The sequence below is a fragment of the Xiphophorus hellerii genome, chromosome 14 (genome assembly GCF_003331165.1).
Source record: "Xiphophorus hellerii strain 12219 chromosome 14, Xiphophorus_hellerii-4.1, whole genome shotgun sequence".
NCBI lineage: Eukaryota > Metazoa > Chordata > Actinopteri > Cyprinodontiformes > Poeciliidae > Xiphophorus > Xiphophorus hellerii.
In genome coordinates, this window is record NC_045685.1 from 19,871,815 (window position 1) to 19,891,807 (window position 19,993).

The window sequence follows — 19,993 nt, forward strand, 5'->3', positions numbered from 1 at the left end:
GGCAGAGGAGGAGGAGAAGCGATGAAGCAGAAGGAAGAGGAGAAAGACGGAGCAGAAGGACAAAAACAGGATTGAGGGGCACATAAAGGAGAAGGCTTTCTGGATTAGGAGAACATTTTTTCTCCTGTTTGGAGTAAGGAGGACCTGCAGCTGTAAAAATGTGGATAGAAACCAAAACAGAGGTGGAGGAGGCCGGCAGGAGTCGGGCCAGCTTCAGCTGGCGAGTGCTGGATGGTCTGATGCTGTGCACTGGAGACATGGAGCACTTGGATAAATACACGCAGGGTAGGGAAAGAAAAAGCAAATTTGGACTTTTGTGCTACTTTAAAAAACATTATTCACCAAGTTTTAAAATATAGAACGATAAAATGTGTGTGCAAAACATGAATAGCCTCGGCTAGAAATGCTTACGGTGCTGGTAAAATATGCAGATATAATCACAGCAGAGCTCCCACAGCGAGGACGCCTGCACTCTGCCTCTAACACAACATATTCATCATTAAGATCTTTTTCCAGTCACTTTACAAAACATCCTGAACTAACAAGAAAACAACACAACAGAGGAATAAGTTTGTCAGACATGTTATTTTTTTTAATAACATGTTTGAATATTTGTCTTTTGTTTCCTGCCCAGAAAAGTGGTTTGTGCTGCAGCTGGCTGTGTGGGGGCTCAGAGGGGTTGCCAGAGTGATTCTGGCCAACAACCCACTGAGCGGAGCTCTGATCCTGGCTGCCCTGTACTGGGCTTCCCCCTGGCAGGGCCTGCTGGGATCTCTGGGTGTACTGGCCTCAACGCTCACAGCTGTCATCATTGGACAGGACAGGTGGAGTTTACACCGCTGTAGAGATCCAAACTCACATAAAAACAGCAAATGGTGATTTGAAAATTGTTGCGAGAAATCAGTGGTTCGGGTGAATATTTTTGGTAAAGTTCACTGAATCATGTCTGAATGCAGTTTTAAGTTCACGCTTCTTATCTTAAAGCTGTACTACAATGTATGCCTCCCACTGTGAAATATGCTAATGCCTATCCTTGTTCTATGGCATAAAAAAAAACACTTCTCATCTGGAGGTCAAGGTGTTTAGAAATGAGATGCAGGATCCATTTACCTTCACTCTCAAGTTGCTGCTCATTAAAACAGGGACGTTTGTTTTATGAGGATCCATAAAGAGTTGACCATAATTATGTTTTTATAAGTTGCTAAGTGATAATTTTTCATCATGAAACAGCCAAGTTGCATTTGAGCTCTTGTGTTTGTGTCCAGTGGCGACGTGGCAGGAGGTCTTCACGGATTCAACGGCATGTTGGTGGCTCTTCTGATGGGAGTGTTCAGCTCAGCTGGAGACTGGTACTGGTGGCTGCTGCTGCCTGCCTGCTTGGCCTCAGCTACATGGTACGAATCTCATATATGCTGTTTGTGCAGGAGCCCAGAGCGGTAGACAAAAATATCCCCAAAACAATAAAAATCCCCAATAACAATTTAAAGTATAGAGGGTGGCATCTGTGACTTAAAAAGCACCAGTGAGTGTGTTTTAAATCTATTTATTGTGTTTAACTTTTAACTAATCTACATGTATTAAGTAGAATTGTGTATATATTTGAAACAGTATGTAAAAAGGTTGACTTTTTTAATGATTGAAGTTGTATGTGGTACAATCAGTCCACCCTGGAAGAAGAATGTTTTTAAAGCTAAAAACCAAAATGACCCTGATGACCTTGTAGCGTGTATGTTAGCTTCTCATCAGCTTCGCACCACTTAGCGTTGCTCAAATAAAAAGTTGTTAAATGTCTTTGAAAAAAACAGTTGCTGCCAATGAAAAGGTCACGTGATAATATTTCTCTGAACTATATCAACATACTTCACACATTCTTTTCGGGCAAAATGTTTTCCATCCAAAGAACACACCCCTCTGATATGCTTCTTCTTTACTTCAACAAACACAAGTTGGCAGACATTTCATGTTTCTGAGTTTGACTTCAATTCGTATCAAAAATGAAAACAGGCTTTTCAGCATATTGCATTTGAAAGTGTTTTTATTTATTTTAAAAGCTTATAGTTCTTTTCATTCTTCTTTCATTTTCCCAGTGTCTTTCTGTTCAGTGGGCTCACAATGTTACTGGACCACTGGGACTTGCCTGCTGCCGTGTTTCCCTTCAACATCATTATCGTCCTTTACCTCCTATGCACTGGAACGAACAACCCTTATTTTCCTCACAACCCAGTAATACCACCGGGGGCAGTAGAGCCTAATGACACAGCACTTATAGCAGTCGAGGTGAGGACAAAACTAACCGGTATGGACTGCATGTCCACCCAGATTGCATTTAAAAATAATAAAATTGTTCAAGACAATCTTTAGGAAGGGGAACATAAAACCACAACCCGGCAGCACTACACATTTGTGAAAAGACTAAAGGTATTTGTGAGCAATCAAATGTTTTCTCAGTTCATAGTCACAAATATTGAAGTGAAGCACAGTATGTAGTACCTGGAATATATATATTTTTTCATTTTTGAAAAGCGAGGTGTTCATCAGTTTGCAGAAAAGAAAAATAAAGTTTTTATGCAACGTAAACGTGCAACAGCAGAGCATGTACACTGAGCCGAAGTCTTCCAAACTCTGAATCCTAAACAAACACTGACTGAAAGCCAGTAGAAACTCAGAGACAAAATACAACCAAAGCTTTGACTCTGCTTGGTCAAAAAGATCAGTTTCCCTGGCTTAACACCATGGAAACACTTTGAATTTAAAAACATATTTTTTGTGCTCTAGCGTTTAGATAAAAAGCTACCTTTTTGCAAAAGGTTGCATGTTGATCTTTTGACCCTCTTGATTTGTGTGGCCCTCCATCATCAGCTGCAGAAAAGAATGAAAAAGGTCAAATACCTCTTGAAAAGTGACTTTTGTCTGTTAGAGTAACAGCAGTTTGAGTGTTAGTGGGTGTTTTCATAATAATATACTTCTATAATTTATATTTATTTATATATTACAAACAGAACGCTTGTGAATTAAACGCAGGAGATATTACTCACATTTATTTGAGTTGTCATCTTCAAGCTTTTCAAGGATTTTTCGAAAGTCACGTGTCTCAATGATAATGTCAGAAAAGTGAGTGAACAGTTTTAAATACTTTTTTTCATGTATTTCTCTGCAACAGCCTCAACAAGTGGAACAGAAATCCTGAGTTAATATGCTTTCTTGTATAAAGACGCAAACCTCTGTCAGCTGAAAAGGTCAAAACTCGATTCTGTTTGATCTTTTCGTCTTAAGGCGAACGCTTTCCTGGAGCAAGAAGATTTACTCTGAGAAAAAAAAAAAGAGCGGCCTTTAAGTGAACTGCCATCATTGATTGTTTTTAATATGAGATATTTTGCCTTGAAGTTACGAGTGGTATAGTAGTTTACCACAGACAGATCTGAGAAACTCCAATTTGTCTGAGTGATCTCGTTGTGAGCACAGTTTCAAATTTAAGTTTGTGTTGCAGTGACGCTTCATCTCAAGCTTTTTTCTTCCTAATTCAGTCTCTAATTTACAAGGTTTCTTGCTAAATCAACAACCTTCCAGTAACAGATACCTGTAGGGAATCTGCTATGTTTAAGTTCAACAAAGAGAAATTCAACAACTGGAGACATGAAACAAATCTGGAAACTACTGGGCAATAAACTTTAGCCAGGAAGGATGAAGATCAGGTAAATGAAAACCTAGGATGGTTGCATACGAAAAGACTTAAAAAAGAACATGTATTAATGTGTAACTAAAAGTCGGTGTCAGGGAAGAATGAATGGAAAAATGGACAGAGTCAGAAAATGTAACAATGCCAATGCAACATGAATTTATGTGAACTTAATCAAAGCTGAACCACAAAACACAAAAAGAGAAAACAGATCAACCATAAATCCCAACAAAAAATCCCTCAAATAACAAATACTGACCCAAACAAAACTAAACTGGAACAACACAGCTGGACGCCTCCAGAAGTGACTGATAAGTAACTCAGGCAGATCTGCTTTTCTGAGCTGCAATCATAACTGAAGCTCTTGGTTCAAAGTTATATTCATTATTAACAGTAATATTTAACATGTTGTTTAAATTAGAGTTGTAGTGTGATTACATCCCAGTTTTCAGGTCTATTTACACGTCAAAGTTTTACTTTGTTCAGTTTCAATAGCAAGAACTGAACATGTAAGGATTATCCCCCGACACGACCAAATGGAAAATACAGTTTTACAGTGTTAACTTCTAAAAAAACAAGAGGTTGCTTTTATGATTTAACTATTTAGAGAAAATTCTTTTGCAAAAAGCTGCTGGTCCAACAACAGTAAGCAGATGCACCAGCTGCTGCAGTTTGAGTGGATCCTGTTTGCCAGCTGCGGTTTCAGGGCTTCAAGAGGAGCAGAATTTTAATTTCCAGCCTTTTTTAAAAAAAACAAAAAACATAGATGATGGATTTTCAACCAACCTAATGACAGCATTCTGTAAAACTTACATTTGTAATATAGATGCAAAAAAAAATCCAAATATATGCATAAGTACATACAGCAACTACACAAAAGATTAAAAATGTCTAATCGAAATGCAAGTTAGTAGTTCTGCAGTATGCCACAATATTTATAGGAAGCAATGCATTTACATTAAATAATATAAATGTTGGATTCAACAGAATTATAATTTTATCTTTAGATTCAGTCAAACAGGCTTATGCAATGTCACTTTAGTAACAGAAATTCCCTCCTCATTAGTTTGCCCTTGTGAATATAATTAAGCCGATTTGTAAGTCAGCCTTTAAGTAAGAAGCTGTTTTGTTTTGGGACGACGAACTGTTTGTCTCTGAAGGATGATCTCCAAACTGACGCTGAGCTCTGATGCTGAAAAAAATCCTCTCAACTCCGCTTGGTGTCCTGAATATCAAAATTTAAACATGATGTTAATAAAATTTAAACACGATGTTAATAAAATTTAAACATTATGTTAATAAAATTTAAACATTATGTTAATAACAAGCATCACACTAAACCACTTCCACAAGTTTCAGCTCTAACATCTCAGATTTTCTTATCTCTTTCTCTCCCTTCATGAATCGTTATTCATTTAGCCCTTATCTTCTCTGAGCTCATTTCAATTTGTTCATTTTCAAGTCTTTGTGGGCTGATAAGACACTCCTTCCTATTTAAACATTTCTTATTTCTTGTTAAACACTAAAAATCTTTCTCTTATCGCTTTGATTCTGCTCTCTTCTGTAGTGATGCCATTTTTACTCTCATTCCGTTTTTCACATCTTTATCCATTTGTTAAAATGATTTTCCCCTCCTTTCTCATAAAGTAGCTTAATTTATGCTCTCCATTTACAGAGACGGTTGAAGTCATAGATTTCATTTATGGCTCTAGTAAAAAAGACCAATATTTCTCATTTTTCTCGGTTCTGTTCCTCTCTTCCATTCGTTTTATTCCAGCCATCTTCCAGCTCTCCTCCGGTTCTCTCCCTAGATGGGTTTGGGGGGGGAGGTGACGTCTGTCCTATTTATATTTAATGCTCTCAGATTCAGTCTGAGGAAAGCGCTCAGCCTGCTCAGACAGAGTATTAAATCTTACAGGCATATAGATGCGTACACACACACACACACACACACACACACCCCTACATGCACACACACACCGAAGCAAAAGCAGTAGTGAGGCTGCCGTGTAATCAAAGACCATTTATGACTTGTAAATATCAGCGATGTGCAGGTGCAGCCTTCACGTCACCATGGCAACTCTCCGGTGCTGAGTGACTGCTGGGAAGGCACCATTTATCACTAAAGGTGTTTAAGCAGGAAGAGGTGGAGGGGAGTAAAGATGATTTATAAAAGAAAAGAGCAGCAGCATATTTAGCTGTGCTTTTCATAAAAGTCTGTTTTAAAGTTTTCATAATGCCAATTTTAGTTCCCATTGCACCAAGTTTTCCCTAAAATCTTTACACCTGCCCAGGTGATCCGTGGCATTCCTCTCGGTGTGGGTCAGATCTACGCTACTGAGGCCCTCGGACCCTCTCTCCTCATCCTGGGGGCCGTCGTTCTCTACTCCCCGCTGCTGGGCGTCCACGCTGTGCTGGGATCAGCAGTGGGAACATTGGCCGGTCAGTCCTGCTTTGTCTGTCATCCATCAAAACCACATTAACCAATATTATCCAATATTATTGGTTAGTTTCAAACCAATATTATGCTCAAACGGTACAGACGTCAAACATATACTGCTCTTGAAAAATTCAAGAAACCACTTAAAACTATCAGTTTCTCTGATTTTATTTTTTATAGGTATATGTTTGAGTAAAATTTACATTGTTCTTTTATTTTATGAACTACTGACAACATGTCTCCGAAATTCCAAGCAAAGATTTAGTATTTATTTGCAGAAAATGAGAAATGGTCTAAATAACAAAAGATATGCAGCGCTTTCAGACTTCAAATGATGCAAAGAAACAAAGTTCATATTCATTTAGAAACAACAACACGAATGTTTGAACTCAAGAAGAGTTCAGCAAACAATATTTGGTAGAATAACCTGGAGGTTTTCAATGGGATTCAGTGCAGTCGATTCTTCATTTTTTCCAGAGCTGTATATCAACTTTAGAGAAAGTAAAATAAAATAAAACCATGTATGTGTGAGGATTTGTTTTTTTATGTGTGTTAATTTAGTTCCTGTGTCGTCCAGCCATCAATCCACACAATTCATGACAGAATATTCATGCATCTGTATATAAACCCAATTTTCATGAATGATGGTACTACAGAGTAGGGAATATTAGACAGATTGGGACTTTGTTTGCTGTATTGCAGGTGTTGCTCTTGTTTGACAAGTTGAATAAAAGAGCTAAGCTAAAAAGCTTAAAAGTTTTATAAGTCTGTCTGCATTCTGGCATAGTCATCATGACCAAAAGAATAATGGGATCCTAAATTCAATTTCACATTGAAATCTGTCAGTTCAGATGGTTTTGGTGGGATTAGGAGGTTTTCTGAGAGACTCACTGGGAGGAAATCCCGGGCCAGACCCAGATTTTACTGGAGGAACTGTTTATCCCTTCTGTCCCCCTGAATGAGTTGGAAAGGATGACAGTGCAGAGAAACGTCTGGGTTTCCCTCTCGGATCTGTTGTGGATGCAGTGTTGACTTAGTGGGGTTGAGTCACATCACACAAAAATCATTTACTAAACATTTTGTTTAGTCTGCCTGGTCTAGATACACTTAATTATTTATGTTAGATTCAGTCAAAAGCTTACATTCTGAGTATAGTTAAAGTGTAAGGTCCTTTAGCTTTTTAAGTCACTCCCAAATTAGTCGTAGCTTTTATTGGGGTTTTAAGATCAAAATTGAAATGTTGTATTTTTGTGTATGTGGCTGAAACTGATCAGATTCTTCATCTCATTCCTTTTTATGATTCTTCTTCTCTTTGCTGTGCGGCTTCTCGAGGCTTGTTTTAAAAATAGGCTGAGTTTATTTTTGACATCTGAGATGTTCCTAAAATTAAAATAAGGTGATTTCATGATGTTGACTTGGAACACAAGAATCAGCTAACACTGGGTCACAGTTGTGACATGACAGCAAGCTACTGCAGTTCTGTGACTTCTTTGTTTTTAGCTTCTGTTTGAACAGAGAGAGTTTTAATTAAAGACAGAAAAAGATGCAGCAACGTCACAGAGTCCACATTTTTAAATAATGGTAAGTTACGGTCTGTGATCACGAAACACTCAGTGTTTATTTTTAGCACTATTGACCTATAGGCCTGTAAGTAGCTGCACATATCCAGTTTTCTGATCGTGGCTGTCTGATGGTATAAGCTGAGCTGTTCTTGAGAAATTTTATCTTCTGGTTTTGTTGGGATGCCTCTTGGTTTTTGATTTACATTGATTGTTTCAGAGAACTTTCTATTTATGTCCAGTTGCCATTTTCTTAGTGAATTTGCAACGTGAAAGCAATTTCATTGTTGTTGTTTGCTTTAGATCCTAACTGAAATACTTTACTTATTGCTTTCTCTTATTTGCCACCTGTGTTTTACCTTTATTTCTGACTGAAACTGACCTGCTTGTTCCTCTGTAGTTGCCTGAAAATAGTTATTGTATTTGTTCATATTTTGTCCCAAAGTGTAATTTGAGTAACCTGCATCACACAATGACTTTATACGTTTCAGATTGGAACGTAAAAAGAGGCACGTAGATAATGCTGAAATTTTAATCAAGTAATTTTAACACAATTAGTAATGACCACAGCACTAAACTTTTTATTTTATATTGATTTGCTTTCATTCCCTCCTATGTCAAACTGTAGAGATCCTAGTTTTTTTTTAACAAAACCTCATAATTCTTATTTTATAATATTAGTGGGAATTATGTCAGTAGAACTATTCTTGTGACTTAAGGTACAAACCAAGTATTTGCATCCTGATCAGGGTTTAAAATAAAAAAAATGCAGTGTAGCTGAATAACTAGCTCGCTCATATTCACTATGTGGTGCATTGCTAAAGCGTTTCTCTTTTCAACATGAAATATGAGCACAGCAGAAATCGCCTCGTACAAATCAAGCCAAAAAGAAGGCTAAAATTTCCACATTTGATAATAAACAATTTCCTGCAGTCGTTTTTTTATTGATTAGTCAGGACCTTAAACTGATTATAGGGTCAGCTTTCTGCAAGGCATGCTTTCAACTATAGAATAGTTTAATAAGATTAAAGTCATCTAGGACTTATGAAACCTTTTAGCAGCTATACACATTATCTATGCAGATATATAATTAAAGCTGCTGTGATATAAGAGGCAGGAAAAGTCTTCGTTGGCACTTATATTCTGGGCCTGCATCAGATCTATATGCATTTACAAATGTCTAGGTTTTTATGCGTTTACTTTAAATATTCATGTAAGAAATGATAAATGATATAATTCAAGTCATGTCGCCACTGGCCACTAAAACTTCAGCACTGAGTCCTAAAATACTTTGACAAGCTGTGAGTCATACTGAAAAAAGCAGAAGAGTGGGAGTGAGCTTGTGCACAAATATGTGAACAGAAAACCTGGGGACATTAGACTTCTAACAGTGGTTAGTATGCAAACACACATTTCTGTAATAAGTAACAAGAAAGTCATTAAAGAGATTTGACCCTAATGAGTTTGTGTGGGCATCAGAAAGTAGATGAAGCAGTCTGCCGGTTTAATGCACGACAGCTAAATGCCTCTAAAGTCTAAAGGTCTCTCTCTTGCTGCACATTATTTCTTCCATGCTTCATTATTTCTGACTTTCTCACAGATTTGAAGTCTGGTTTCATTTTTCCCCACTGGTCTTTAGCAGAGGATTAAAGAACTCAGGTCATTCACTGCATTTATTGATGGACAAAAAGTGAAGTTAAAGTGTACTTGAATTAAAAGTAAAGATATGCTGACTTTATCAAGTTTACTTTATCACCTTTTACTCACATCTGCTCAGGACAATTTTGAAATACAAAATAAATGACATCAAAACCAACATCTGATGTGTTCATATCTTATCAACTTTTTAGTGAGTTTTCAGACCCAGTCTTGTGACTTTTCGCAGACCTTTGATTCTTTTTTTTTTTCTGATGTTCTTGGAGACTTTTGGAGATTTCTGGAGAAAGCACATTGTGTTTCAGGACTGCAAAGGATTCATGCATGTGAAGCCGGGAGTAATGCAGCACACGGAGCTTCAAATAAAATGGGTCCTTTAGTTTTGTATGTGAAGCTACGTTGCTACATGTGAGCCCGCCATCTTCACTGAAGCTGAGGCTTTATATTGATAGAATGCGGGTCATTTATATTTGTTTCTTTGCTACTCAGAAAGAGAGAAAAGTGTTCTTTTTTCACTTAAAAACAATAAACTCTTACAAAGGGTTTACTAAACGGCAGTGGCAGGAGGAAAAAGGAGGACAAACAAAGAAAAACATAACATTAACATCCTCTCCTTAGCTTTGTTCACGGAAGATAATTCAGCTTCGACATTACCGAACACTTGGATTCTCAGCTCAGGTGGCCATGTAGTCATCTTTTTCACCAGGTCTCGGCACACAAATATGTCCTTCTCTTCCGCTTTTCTAAGAATGCCACGGTACACACACAAAGAGGGTTTTTTTCTACTTCCTGAAATCTTTTGACCTCTCTGTAAAACAGCACCACATGCTGGCAAAAACAAGAATTGCAACCAGTTGGCGAACCAAAGCAAAACAGGGTTTAGAAAACACATTTCTGACATGTACCCATTTTTTCACCTGGTTACACATGTGCAAAGCAAAGCCTCCCCTGGATGATCCTCTCACTGTAGTTTGCAATGTAAAAATACAATCTTCTTTGTCTGCAATCACTCTGTCTATTATTGTATTTGCTTGTTTCTTTTTATGTTATTTGTCTGCTGCTTTTCTGCTGATTCTTTGTCCTTATACTTTCATGCCACATTATGATTGTTTTATTATTTATTTAAGAATCTTTATTTCACCTCTTGCTTCCAATTCTCCATTTGGAACCCACTTAAAATTACATTCTGACATAAATACAGACCAATTCAATAAATTAGAATATTATTAAAAAGCCCATTTATTTCAGGAACTTTATCCCTGAGTGAAACACACATAGATTAACACACAGATGGAAAGTTTGAAAGCATTTATTTCTACTATGGTTTTCCACCTGCCTATGAAAACATACATTTTATTTTTAGGATATTAAATCAGACCAATAAAAAGTTTGTCTAATGCTTGCGAGAAGGTTTTTGTTTTCAAAATCTACTTTCAATCTGACAAAGGGCACTCATCATTTAAAATTTCAGATAGTTTCTGACTCCGAAATGATTGTGTCCATGAACATTTTAGGTAAACAAACTGCTCCAAACATCAACACGCCTCTGACACTAGCATAACCAACTTAATTTGTCCAAAAATAGCATCTTCTTATTTTATTACTTGTCTTGTGGAACCTGCTTTTTATTTTGAGAAGTGCATGAACTATTTTTAGTTTCTCTACGAATTATTTCCACTTAATTGATTTTTAACATCTAAGTCAATATGTCAGAAAGAAAAATCATTTCTTATGTGAATATGCTGCTTTCTAATAATTGAGTTGGAGTCCTACTTATGACAAATTTTTCAATCAGTACTTGTATTAATAAATCATACACTTTTTATGTTCTTTATTGATTGCCTAATTAAGATGATTTTGTTTTGCAAAAAACTAAAGGACGATGCTTTTTTAAAAAACATCTAATCTTTTATTTTCTCTTTGCATTTAGATTTAGCTTTTCCTTTTTCTTTCATGTTTTCCCCACCTATGTGGGAGAGTTCATAGCTCTGCGATGTCACATTTAAACCCAATTCTGCTACTTGACAGCTCACATGAAAGGAAGAGAAAGATTTCACCGTCAGGAGACAGAAACTCATATGTCACAGGCAGTTTAATTACAGGTCAAAGGGTTTCGAAGATGGGAACAAAAAGATAGGGAATAAACCACAGGCAGGGAGAGATCAGCCGGAAAAAAAGACAGCAATGCTTGAGAATGCAGAACATGGCAGAAGATGAAAACCCAACACTTGAACAGAGCCGAAAATTTGTATTTCTGTGCTTTACGTCTCACTTCTCTGACACTTCAAAGTATTTTCTCTGTATTACTTTTTTTTATTTGCAGCTTTTTTCTTTTCCTTTTTAGTTTCCATCAAGTTTTACCTTTTATTATCCTGTCATCTTAGTGTCCTTGTCACTAACATTAGTCTGCTGTTGAATTAATTATCTTCAAATTTTCACCAAATACATGGTGAATGTCTGGCTGTGATTTCCTGTAGGGAAACCACATTTGATGTGCATCTAAATATGAAGGAATGAAGAGAGTTTATGAAACATCTTCTCCTGTTATGTTTACAAATTATGCGTATGCTATATGACGTGCCACTGTTTTTTATGTTGCGTGTAGTTGCTTTTTCCACAAAGTTTGGTCAAAGTCACCGCACATCAAATGTATTCAAATCATCATTTGAAAAGTATTTTGTGGAATTAAGCTCAACAAAAGTCCAAAAACTGAAAAAACAAAATCCTTAAGAAGCCAAATACTTTATCACATTGTACATATCGCAATCCTTTGACTTCAAAGTCAGTGGTTGTCATTAAACCTAGGTAGGTGTACAAAGACAATAATATCCACAATTCTCTTGGCAGTGACACCTGGGAGCCAATTAGGCAACTCTATATAAGTAGCACTTTCCTAATAAAGGTTTTGTGTAAAAACAAGAGAGGAAAAAACAGTGTTACTACATCTGAGCTCAAAGGAAAGAGACAAGCATTAAACTCAACAGGGACAGAGTTCGAGGCCATATTTAGAGCTGCCACTCAAACACGGTGGCGTATGCTGTTCCCGTGAGGGGTTTCCAGAGGAGAAGAGCAGGGGCCGAATGTAGGCCAAAGCCTGCATATCACCTGCTACGACCACTTAATAGGAAAACAAGTAACCAAATGTGTTGTGTTGGGATCAGAATCTGAAAGAAGAGAAATGATGAGAGCTGGAATTCAGATTCAGATTGTCTCCATTTCTGGTTAGACATGTGGATGTTTGGTGACTGCACTGGTAATTAATGGAGGAAAATATACAACATTAGAATTATATTAATTTGTTGGTAAGCTGGCACAGCAGCTTTTAAACATGGTCCACGCATTTTTTAACAAGGTTGCGGATGCAGCATCAGGAAATTTGTGCTCAGTATTAGCCTTGTTTCTCAATTTCAAAATCAGTTTTGATTTTGTTAAGGAAAAATGATTAATTTTAGTGCTTAATACAGTTAATCTTACGACATGTGTAAAGTTATATTTAGCACTCTTATTGGAACAGGTTTTGTCTGAGATGCGGTAAGGAGCTGAATAAGCAGGCATCAGACAAGCAGGGCCCTTTTCCTCCCCCGTTGACACACAGAGCAATAAAAGTAACATTCCGATGGGGGAAGAGACTTTTTGGCACCAGGGATCTCCCCGTATCAGACAGAGATGAGCACTAAGTGGTCCGCCCTTTTACTTAGACAAAAACCAGACATCTTTGCCGTAAATCAGGGAGTTCCAAGTTTCTCTGAGTCCCTACGGAGTTTCTAATTGGTCAAAGAAAGGAACACCTTGGCTGCATAAATTAAATAGGGAAACACCTATTTGGTATTATTAAAAAAAGAGGTAATTATTTAATGCTAGCTTTGGACAAAACGTTTGGCTCCTGCTTCCTCTTTTAATTTTGCCCGGGATCTTCGACGAGTGACGTTCTCAGTGGGCGACGTGCAGCGACCGCGTGCTGGTAAAACGAAACAACAACAAAGTGTGTTGACGTCACAGATCACAGAGTTTAATCTCATACAAAGCAATGAACAACAAAGCTGCAGAGGAACAGAGATATGCATTTTTCATAAGAATAAAGACACACAAGAGAAGACAAACGAACACAAAGACAGACAAAGGCGCCCACGTGGAGAAAAGATGAAAAAAACTCTTTCGCTGGCTTGCTGACCTGTATTTTTAAATGTAAGAGGCGTTTCCCTATTTAATATATGCAAAAAAGCGTTCTGTTGTTTTGACCAATCAGGGACCTGTTTCGGCCCCCCAGAAAACCCCGGAAACTCCCCTTCTTACAGCTCAGCTTCTAAGGTGATCTGTTTTTTGTCCAAACGAAAGGGGGAACCACTTCGTGTCCCTCTCCGCCTGATACGGGAGAGGCGCCAAGAAGTCTCCAACCCCTTTCGGACTGTAAATTTTATTGCTGTGTCTGTCAAAAGGGGGAGGAAAAAAGGGCCCTACTTTGTCTGCTGAATTCCCAAATGCTCAACAGAAACTGTTCCAAATTAAAATGTTGGCTATACCTTTACACATGTCGTGGATTAGCTGTATTAAACACCAAAAAATAATCATTTTTCTTAACAGTATAAAATTACGTACACGGAGCACGCCAAGAGAGAGAGAGCGGCCGCTATTTTTTGCCTTTTTGTCTTTGTTTCGTGTTTGTTTGTCTTCCCCTTGTGTGTCTTTATTTTTATGAGAAAAATGCATATCTCTGTTCCTCTGCAGCTTTGTTGTCGATTGCTTTGTATGAGATTAAACTCTGTGATCTGTGACGTCAACACGCTTTGTTGTTGTTTTGTTTTAGCAGCACGCCGCCACTCGCCGAGGACTCGGAAGATTAAAAGAGGAAAAGCCAAACGTTTTGTCCAAAGCTAGCATTAAATTATCCTCTTTTTTAATAATTTCTAACCAGGATTATGGTTTGACTGTAAAAGGAACAATCTAAGGGTCACAGACGCTCAAATATATCCCACTGTATGAATGAATGTTGAATTCTGCAGCACTAACTGCGTTTCCATTGACCTCAAAATTGTGCAAATTGGAATTACGAAAAGAAATTTGCTTAATGGAAATACAGCAAAAACATGGCAAGTTTTTAAAATTGTTTTTTTTCAGCTGCGTAGAAATTAGTGTGTTTCACAAAAATGTAATGTAAACATGTTTTTTGCATCGCATGAGTCACGTGGTCAGAGGTTAATACTGGCAGAAAAATGAATAAGATGACAGGAAGTGGTAGGAGGATAACGGTGCGGCATGTTTTCTTAACTTATTGAACAGACTTAATGACATGTAATTTTAACTGCATTTCCTTGAAAATCAAAACACAGCACAAAACAGTTTTTTTTGACATTAGCGGAATATCAACGAAGTTTGCTCACATTTGGGAGCCAAACAAAAAATAAGCACCTGTTTCAAAATCCAAGTTCACCGGTGGACCAAACAAACGTTTTCTAAAATAAGGGTCATGATGGGCCTTGTGAAATCTATTTATTCATTTAATCCTGTACCGTTCCCACATTCTTTCCTCGCCACGAACAGCTTAACAGTTTAAACTTCATCACCACTGAATGGTACAAAAGAATAATGATGTCAAGGTGAAAAAAGTAAATAAATATCAAAACAGGTTTTGCATCAGATGTTACAGCCCTGACCTTAACCCTGTTGAAAATTTTTTGAGTGTTCTTTAAAGCAGCTCCGTACCGGGAAACAGAAATAACCAAGATGCATATACAAATATTTACTTTCCAGAAATGCAATACAAACTGCAGAGATTGATTCATCAATTGAATAAACAAGAAGGGTCAACAGACTGTTTCCTCTCAGCAGCCCTGGATAAAAGTGATATGTACATCTGATTTATTTCAGTTGTTTATTTTGTGCCTGTTACTCTAGTCAGTGGATGGAGACAGGTGGAGTGAAGGTAAAAAACAGAAAGAGTAGACGTTAGCATTTGATATGATAGAAGCAGTCTGACTCATCCTGTTAGAACATACAACACACACACACACACACACCTAATAACAGTCAAAACTGTGAAAATTACAGCATCCTTTGCAGCTCTCTTCTCATATTACTCCACAATGATGCCATTTTGTAGGTAAGCAACATAAACAAGAGCAAGAACTGAAAGGGTCAAACAGTGAATGGAAGCAAATGAAGAGGATTAAGAGAGGACAGCAGAGGTGTCTGTGGATGTGAAGAAATGAACAAACAGCTGTAGGAGAGCTTATCACGGCAGAGTGGACCAGCAGACATCACGAGGACGCAGCACAGGGGCGTGGTCCGTCTGCTTCTGAACATGACTGCTAAACTGCAGCTCCTATTACCGCGTAATGAGTAAATCGATCACAATGAAGGTTGTTTTCTATCACAGGGCAGCTACCAAACTCCATATTACTCTGAAAAATCCTGCAGTTTCCATGCAGGAAGGATGTGAATTAGTCCAGACTATTTTTCTCCCTTATCTGCTCTCAGCATGCCTGGCCGGGCATTTCAGAGTTGTAATGGCTTTTAAAAGGCTTTTTCATCACACAAGATTTACAACTGGAAACACCAATGAGTATATAATTAAAAAAGAGAACGCTACCAACACAGGAAACATAGTGGTTGGGGTATTAAATGGTTCTTCCTTTAGATAGTCTGACAGTTTGAATTATTTATGATCTCATGGTCACGCAGGAGGTTAGAAATGCAGTTCCTGCTGCAGGCACCCTGGTCAGCAAGCAGCGGCTAGAGACGTGAGACGCATGGAGACAAAATTTTAAATGTTTTTCATTAACTCAAAAAAAAAAAAAAAACTGCCAGCATTTTTAAGTGACCACCTTCTCGGTAGACAGGTTGTGTCCATTGCCTTTTACAAGAAATTGGGTTTGTCTTGGAGAGCCAACATTAAACCAATCATCACCAACTTACATCTCAGAACTTTTACGTCCATACATCCCTGTAATCAGACCTGCCGATAGAAAACTAAAACTTAAAAGAAGCAGAATATTTTTTCTCTTCTGTGGCTCAAAGACTCTCAGATCAGCAGCCTCCTTTAAAATCCAGCTAAAAACGTATCTTTTAAAATCTGCTTTTGTTTAAATTTGCTTTGTGGAAGCACTTCATTTTGATCTAGAAACTTGCTTATAAAGATAATCTGAATCAGCTGGAGTTTAATTTGTAGACGAGCCTCTGCTCTAGTGTTCAGCTGAAATATATCAGTAATAATTGGAGAGGTTGCTAGTGGCATTTCTCACATTCATCGTCCTCACTTGATAAATCTTAATGACTGCAGCGTTTGGTTGACATTTCCACGGTGCCGTGATGAGATTCCTGTTTGTTGCTAACAACACTGTGATGGATCACCATGAAAGTTGGTACTGGCATGTATAACCCCTCGGGATGTGGCCGTTTTATTCGCTTTATTACTTTGCAGCCCACATTTGTTCAAAATGTAATTTGTCCTATAATGTGATTAATGGACCAGTGCTGATTAGGCAGCCTTTTAAACTGAGAGGGTGTAGATTTCAGATTCATGTTTTTCTATGTTTTAGGATTTGTACACTGATTGATCACTTACTTAGGTACCTATTGTTAATACTGGGTTTTATACAGTTTTGCATTCACTATTGCCTTAATTATTTGGCAAATAGATTAAATAAGTTGTCAGAAAAGTTCCTCTGAGATTTTATACATAACAGTGTTGCAGATTTGTTGTTTGCATATCCAGTGATGTGAATCTCCCAAAGGTGCTCTATTATAGATTAAGGTTTGATGAGCATATAAACCAGGAGTGCCCAAAGTCAGTCCTCGAGGGTCGGCATCCTGCACGTTTTAGTTCTCTCTTTGGTGATGGTAAAAAACCTTTTCAGCATGTCAATGTGCTTCTTAGGCCTTCTAATGAGCCATCATTGGATCCAGGTGTGTTAAACCAGGGAGAGAACTAAAACATGCAGGGTGCCGGCCCTCGAGGACCCACTTTGGGCACCCCTGATGTAAGCTGCTGGAGTACAGTGAACTCATCATCATGCTTAGAAAGACTATTTGAGAAAATGTGTCCTTCATAGTAGATTAGATATACAGTAGCTATCAGAAGATGGGTGATAAACATGGTCATTAAGGGAAACAATATGGTCAGCAGCAACATAGAGGTAATACATTGCCACCAAAAAGTATCTGCTAATGCAAAGTATTGACCAATCAGTAATCAAAGTGTGCCAAGAAAACATCTATCACACCGTTATACAGCCTCCAACAAACTGAAATGTTGAGCCAAGGCCTAATGGAAACTTGCTTCGATGCTGCTAAAGCTAAATTTGATCAAATCCTCCAAATGTTGCAACTGAAATTAAGATTCCCAAAGACCAAGCAACACTTTTCAACCTGTTTTTGTCCAATTTTGGTAAGACTGTAGAATTTGTCAGCTGAGTTTTCTGGTCTTTGCACTTGATATGGTCTTCTGTGTGTTTGTTCAGAATTAATATTCCACAGACTTTGGGTATTGTAAATGGTTATTTTAGAAACAGTTGTCTTTTATATCATTAGTTTTGAATCTCTGGTAAATGTGTAGAAAGCCTTAAGAAAACCTATTTTTAATTGCAGGATCATCTTCTTTGCTCCAGTAGTGAACTTTGGACATGTTTTACTTTCTTTACTATCTTCACAATTATGAGTGTTGGCAAAATAAGGGGTCAGAGTTTTGGTTTGTTGTTATAGCTCCTGGTAGATGTTTTGTTCCAGCCTAACTATTGCCCTGTTGGATTTAAGAAAATTAACACCCATCAGTGTTACAGGAGGAGTGTCAATTATTCAGACAGTACAACAAGAACAACATCGACTTTTGCCTAAGCTGCCAGGATAAAACGCATAAAAAAAGTTATTGCATTTAATTTATTAAAACTGTTAGGAGTGGTAATTCTGTAGTTTTGCTAGTATCAACAAGCAATTGGCAGCAACATTAAGAAAGAGGAACATGAGAAACTTAAAAAAAAACAAAGTGCTTAAGGAGAAAATGGAGAATTTGTGGATTCCAGGCCTCAGTGGTGAATCTGTGTATTTGGAGTAAAATTTGGGGGCGTGGCTGCAGCAGATTTTGGGAAACAACCTCTGAGGCATCTAGAAGAGTGCAAAGCTTCAAACCCTCTAGATTCTAGGCCTCAGGTTGAGAAACTCAAAGTGGAACCGCTTGAGTGGATAATTTTAATGCGACTGCTCTATTTTTGAAGTTTTTGCCTACCTGATAAGATAATCAAATCATGCCTACATTTATGATTGTTCAGTTCATCGTTCCAGATTTGGGCAGCATGGTGGCTAATCTAAAGGTGAAACATATTAACATGTGCAGCTGAACTCCGCCGCCCTATTCTTCCTCACCACAGTGTGATTTTATTATCTCCCTCTGTGTGGGGGTGAGAGTCACACTGCAGCTGCTGATGCTGGAGGCCATGGGACGAAATGTCAGAGCATCTGGCTGAGCTGAGATCTACTTGGGCTGGAATGACCCCGGTGTAATCAGTTTATAGTTTGTCTGCTGTGGGTATGAGTCAGAGATAGTTGTACCTGCATCACCAGAAGCCTGCAGCAGCCCCTAACAGACTGGGTGATGCAAGCATGACTAAAGTGAAATAAAAATTAAATATTTTAATACGACTTTCGCTTAAAGAAAAGAAGGCTTTTCTTCCCATATGATTAAACACTGAATACAGATGGCCTGGCTAATTAGCAGCAGTTTTCTAAGTGATGCATCATTTCTTTCCAACAAGTTTTCTCATCACAGCAAAGCGAGGCTAATTAGTTAAACAATGTGTTCTGGGGATTTTAGCACGTATAACATTGGTCCCCATTTTAGGTGTGTTGACGCACAAATGAAAAATTTCCTTATTAGGTTACATGCAAATTAAGGGTTGCACAAAGGGGTAGCAGCACAAAAGTATGTGTCTAGCCCCACCACATGGACAAGAAAGGTACTGTTGTTTCAAGACGTCCTGATTGATTGTGAATCTGGCTATTTTCATGGGTTTATGTGACCACATCTTGTGTGTGTGTGTGTGTGTGTGTGTGTGTGTGTGTGTGTGGGGGTGTGTGTGTGTGTGTGTGTGTGTGTGTGTGTGTGTGTTGATGTGTCACAGGTTTATCCATGGCAGTGCGTCATGACTCGCTTTACTCCGGCCTGTCGGGCTTCAATGGTGCTTTGGGCTGCATGGCTGTTGGAGGACTCTTCTTCACCTTCAGCTGGAGGACCCACCTCTTGGCCATCGCCAACGGTGACGAACATTTACAAAATCTACACACACAGTAACACAGAATCAGGCAAAACGTCATGACCGCATGGACTTCAAGAAGAGTCTGCAGCTATCCGTCAATCCGTTCTGTTTTTTGACAACTCTCTATAAAAACCAACATTAACTTATTCACACTCAAAGCTAAAGTTGTTTGTTTACTGCATATGACCACATGGGCCAGCCTGGAGTATTTTTAAAAAATGTTCACCACTGCATCAATTAATCATTAACTCAATCTTTATGGAGCACTTTTGGTAGAATCAAATGTAACAAAGTGCTTTCCAGAAGCTCAAGTAACGACAAAGAATCAAAAGCTCGACTAGGTAATAACATTACAATAGTGAGGAAAGGGTAATAAATAAGGAAACAACATGGGCAATTATGAATCAACATCAATCTA

General features: G+C 38.0%; 1 protein-coding gene across 1 annotated transcript in view; it reads left to right on the forward strand.

The window, feature by feature from the left end:
* Window positions 1-19,993, forward strand: part of LOC116733022 (urea transporter 2) — a 22,661-nt gene continuing 2,668 nt past the window's right edge. Inside the window, exons 1-6 of the mRNA XM_032583666.1 lie at window positions 1-285; window positions 635-824; window positions 1,266-1,394; window positions 2,088-2,277; window positions 5,971-6,118; window positions 19,441-19,575. Coding sequence (XP_032439557.1) covers window positions 159-285; window positions 635-824; window positions 1,266-1,394; window positions 2,088-2,277; window positions 5,971-6,118; window positions 19,441-19,575 — 919 coding nt within the window. The 5' untranslated portion in view covers window positions 1-158. The remainder of the gene's footprint in view (window positions 286-634; window positions 825-1,265; window positions 1,395-2,087; window positions 2,278-5,970; window positions 6,119-19,440; window positions 19,576-19,993) is intronic.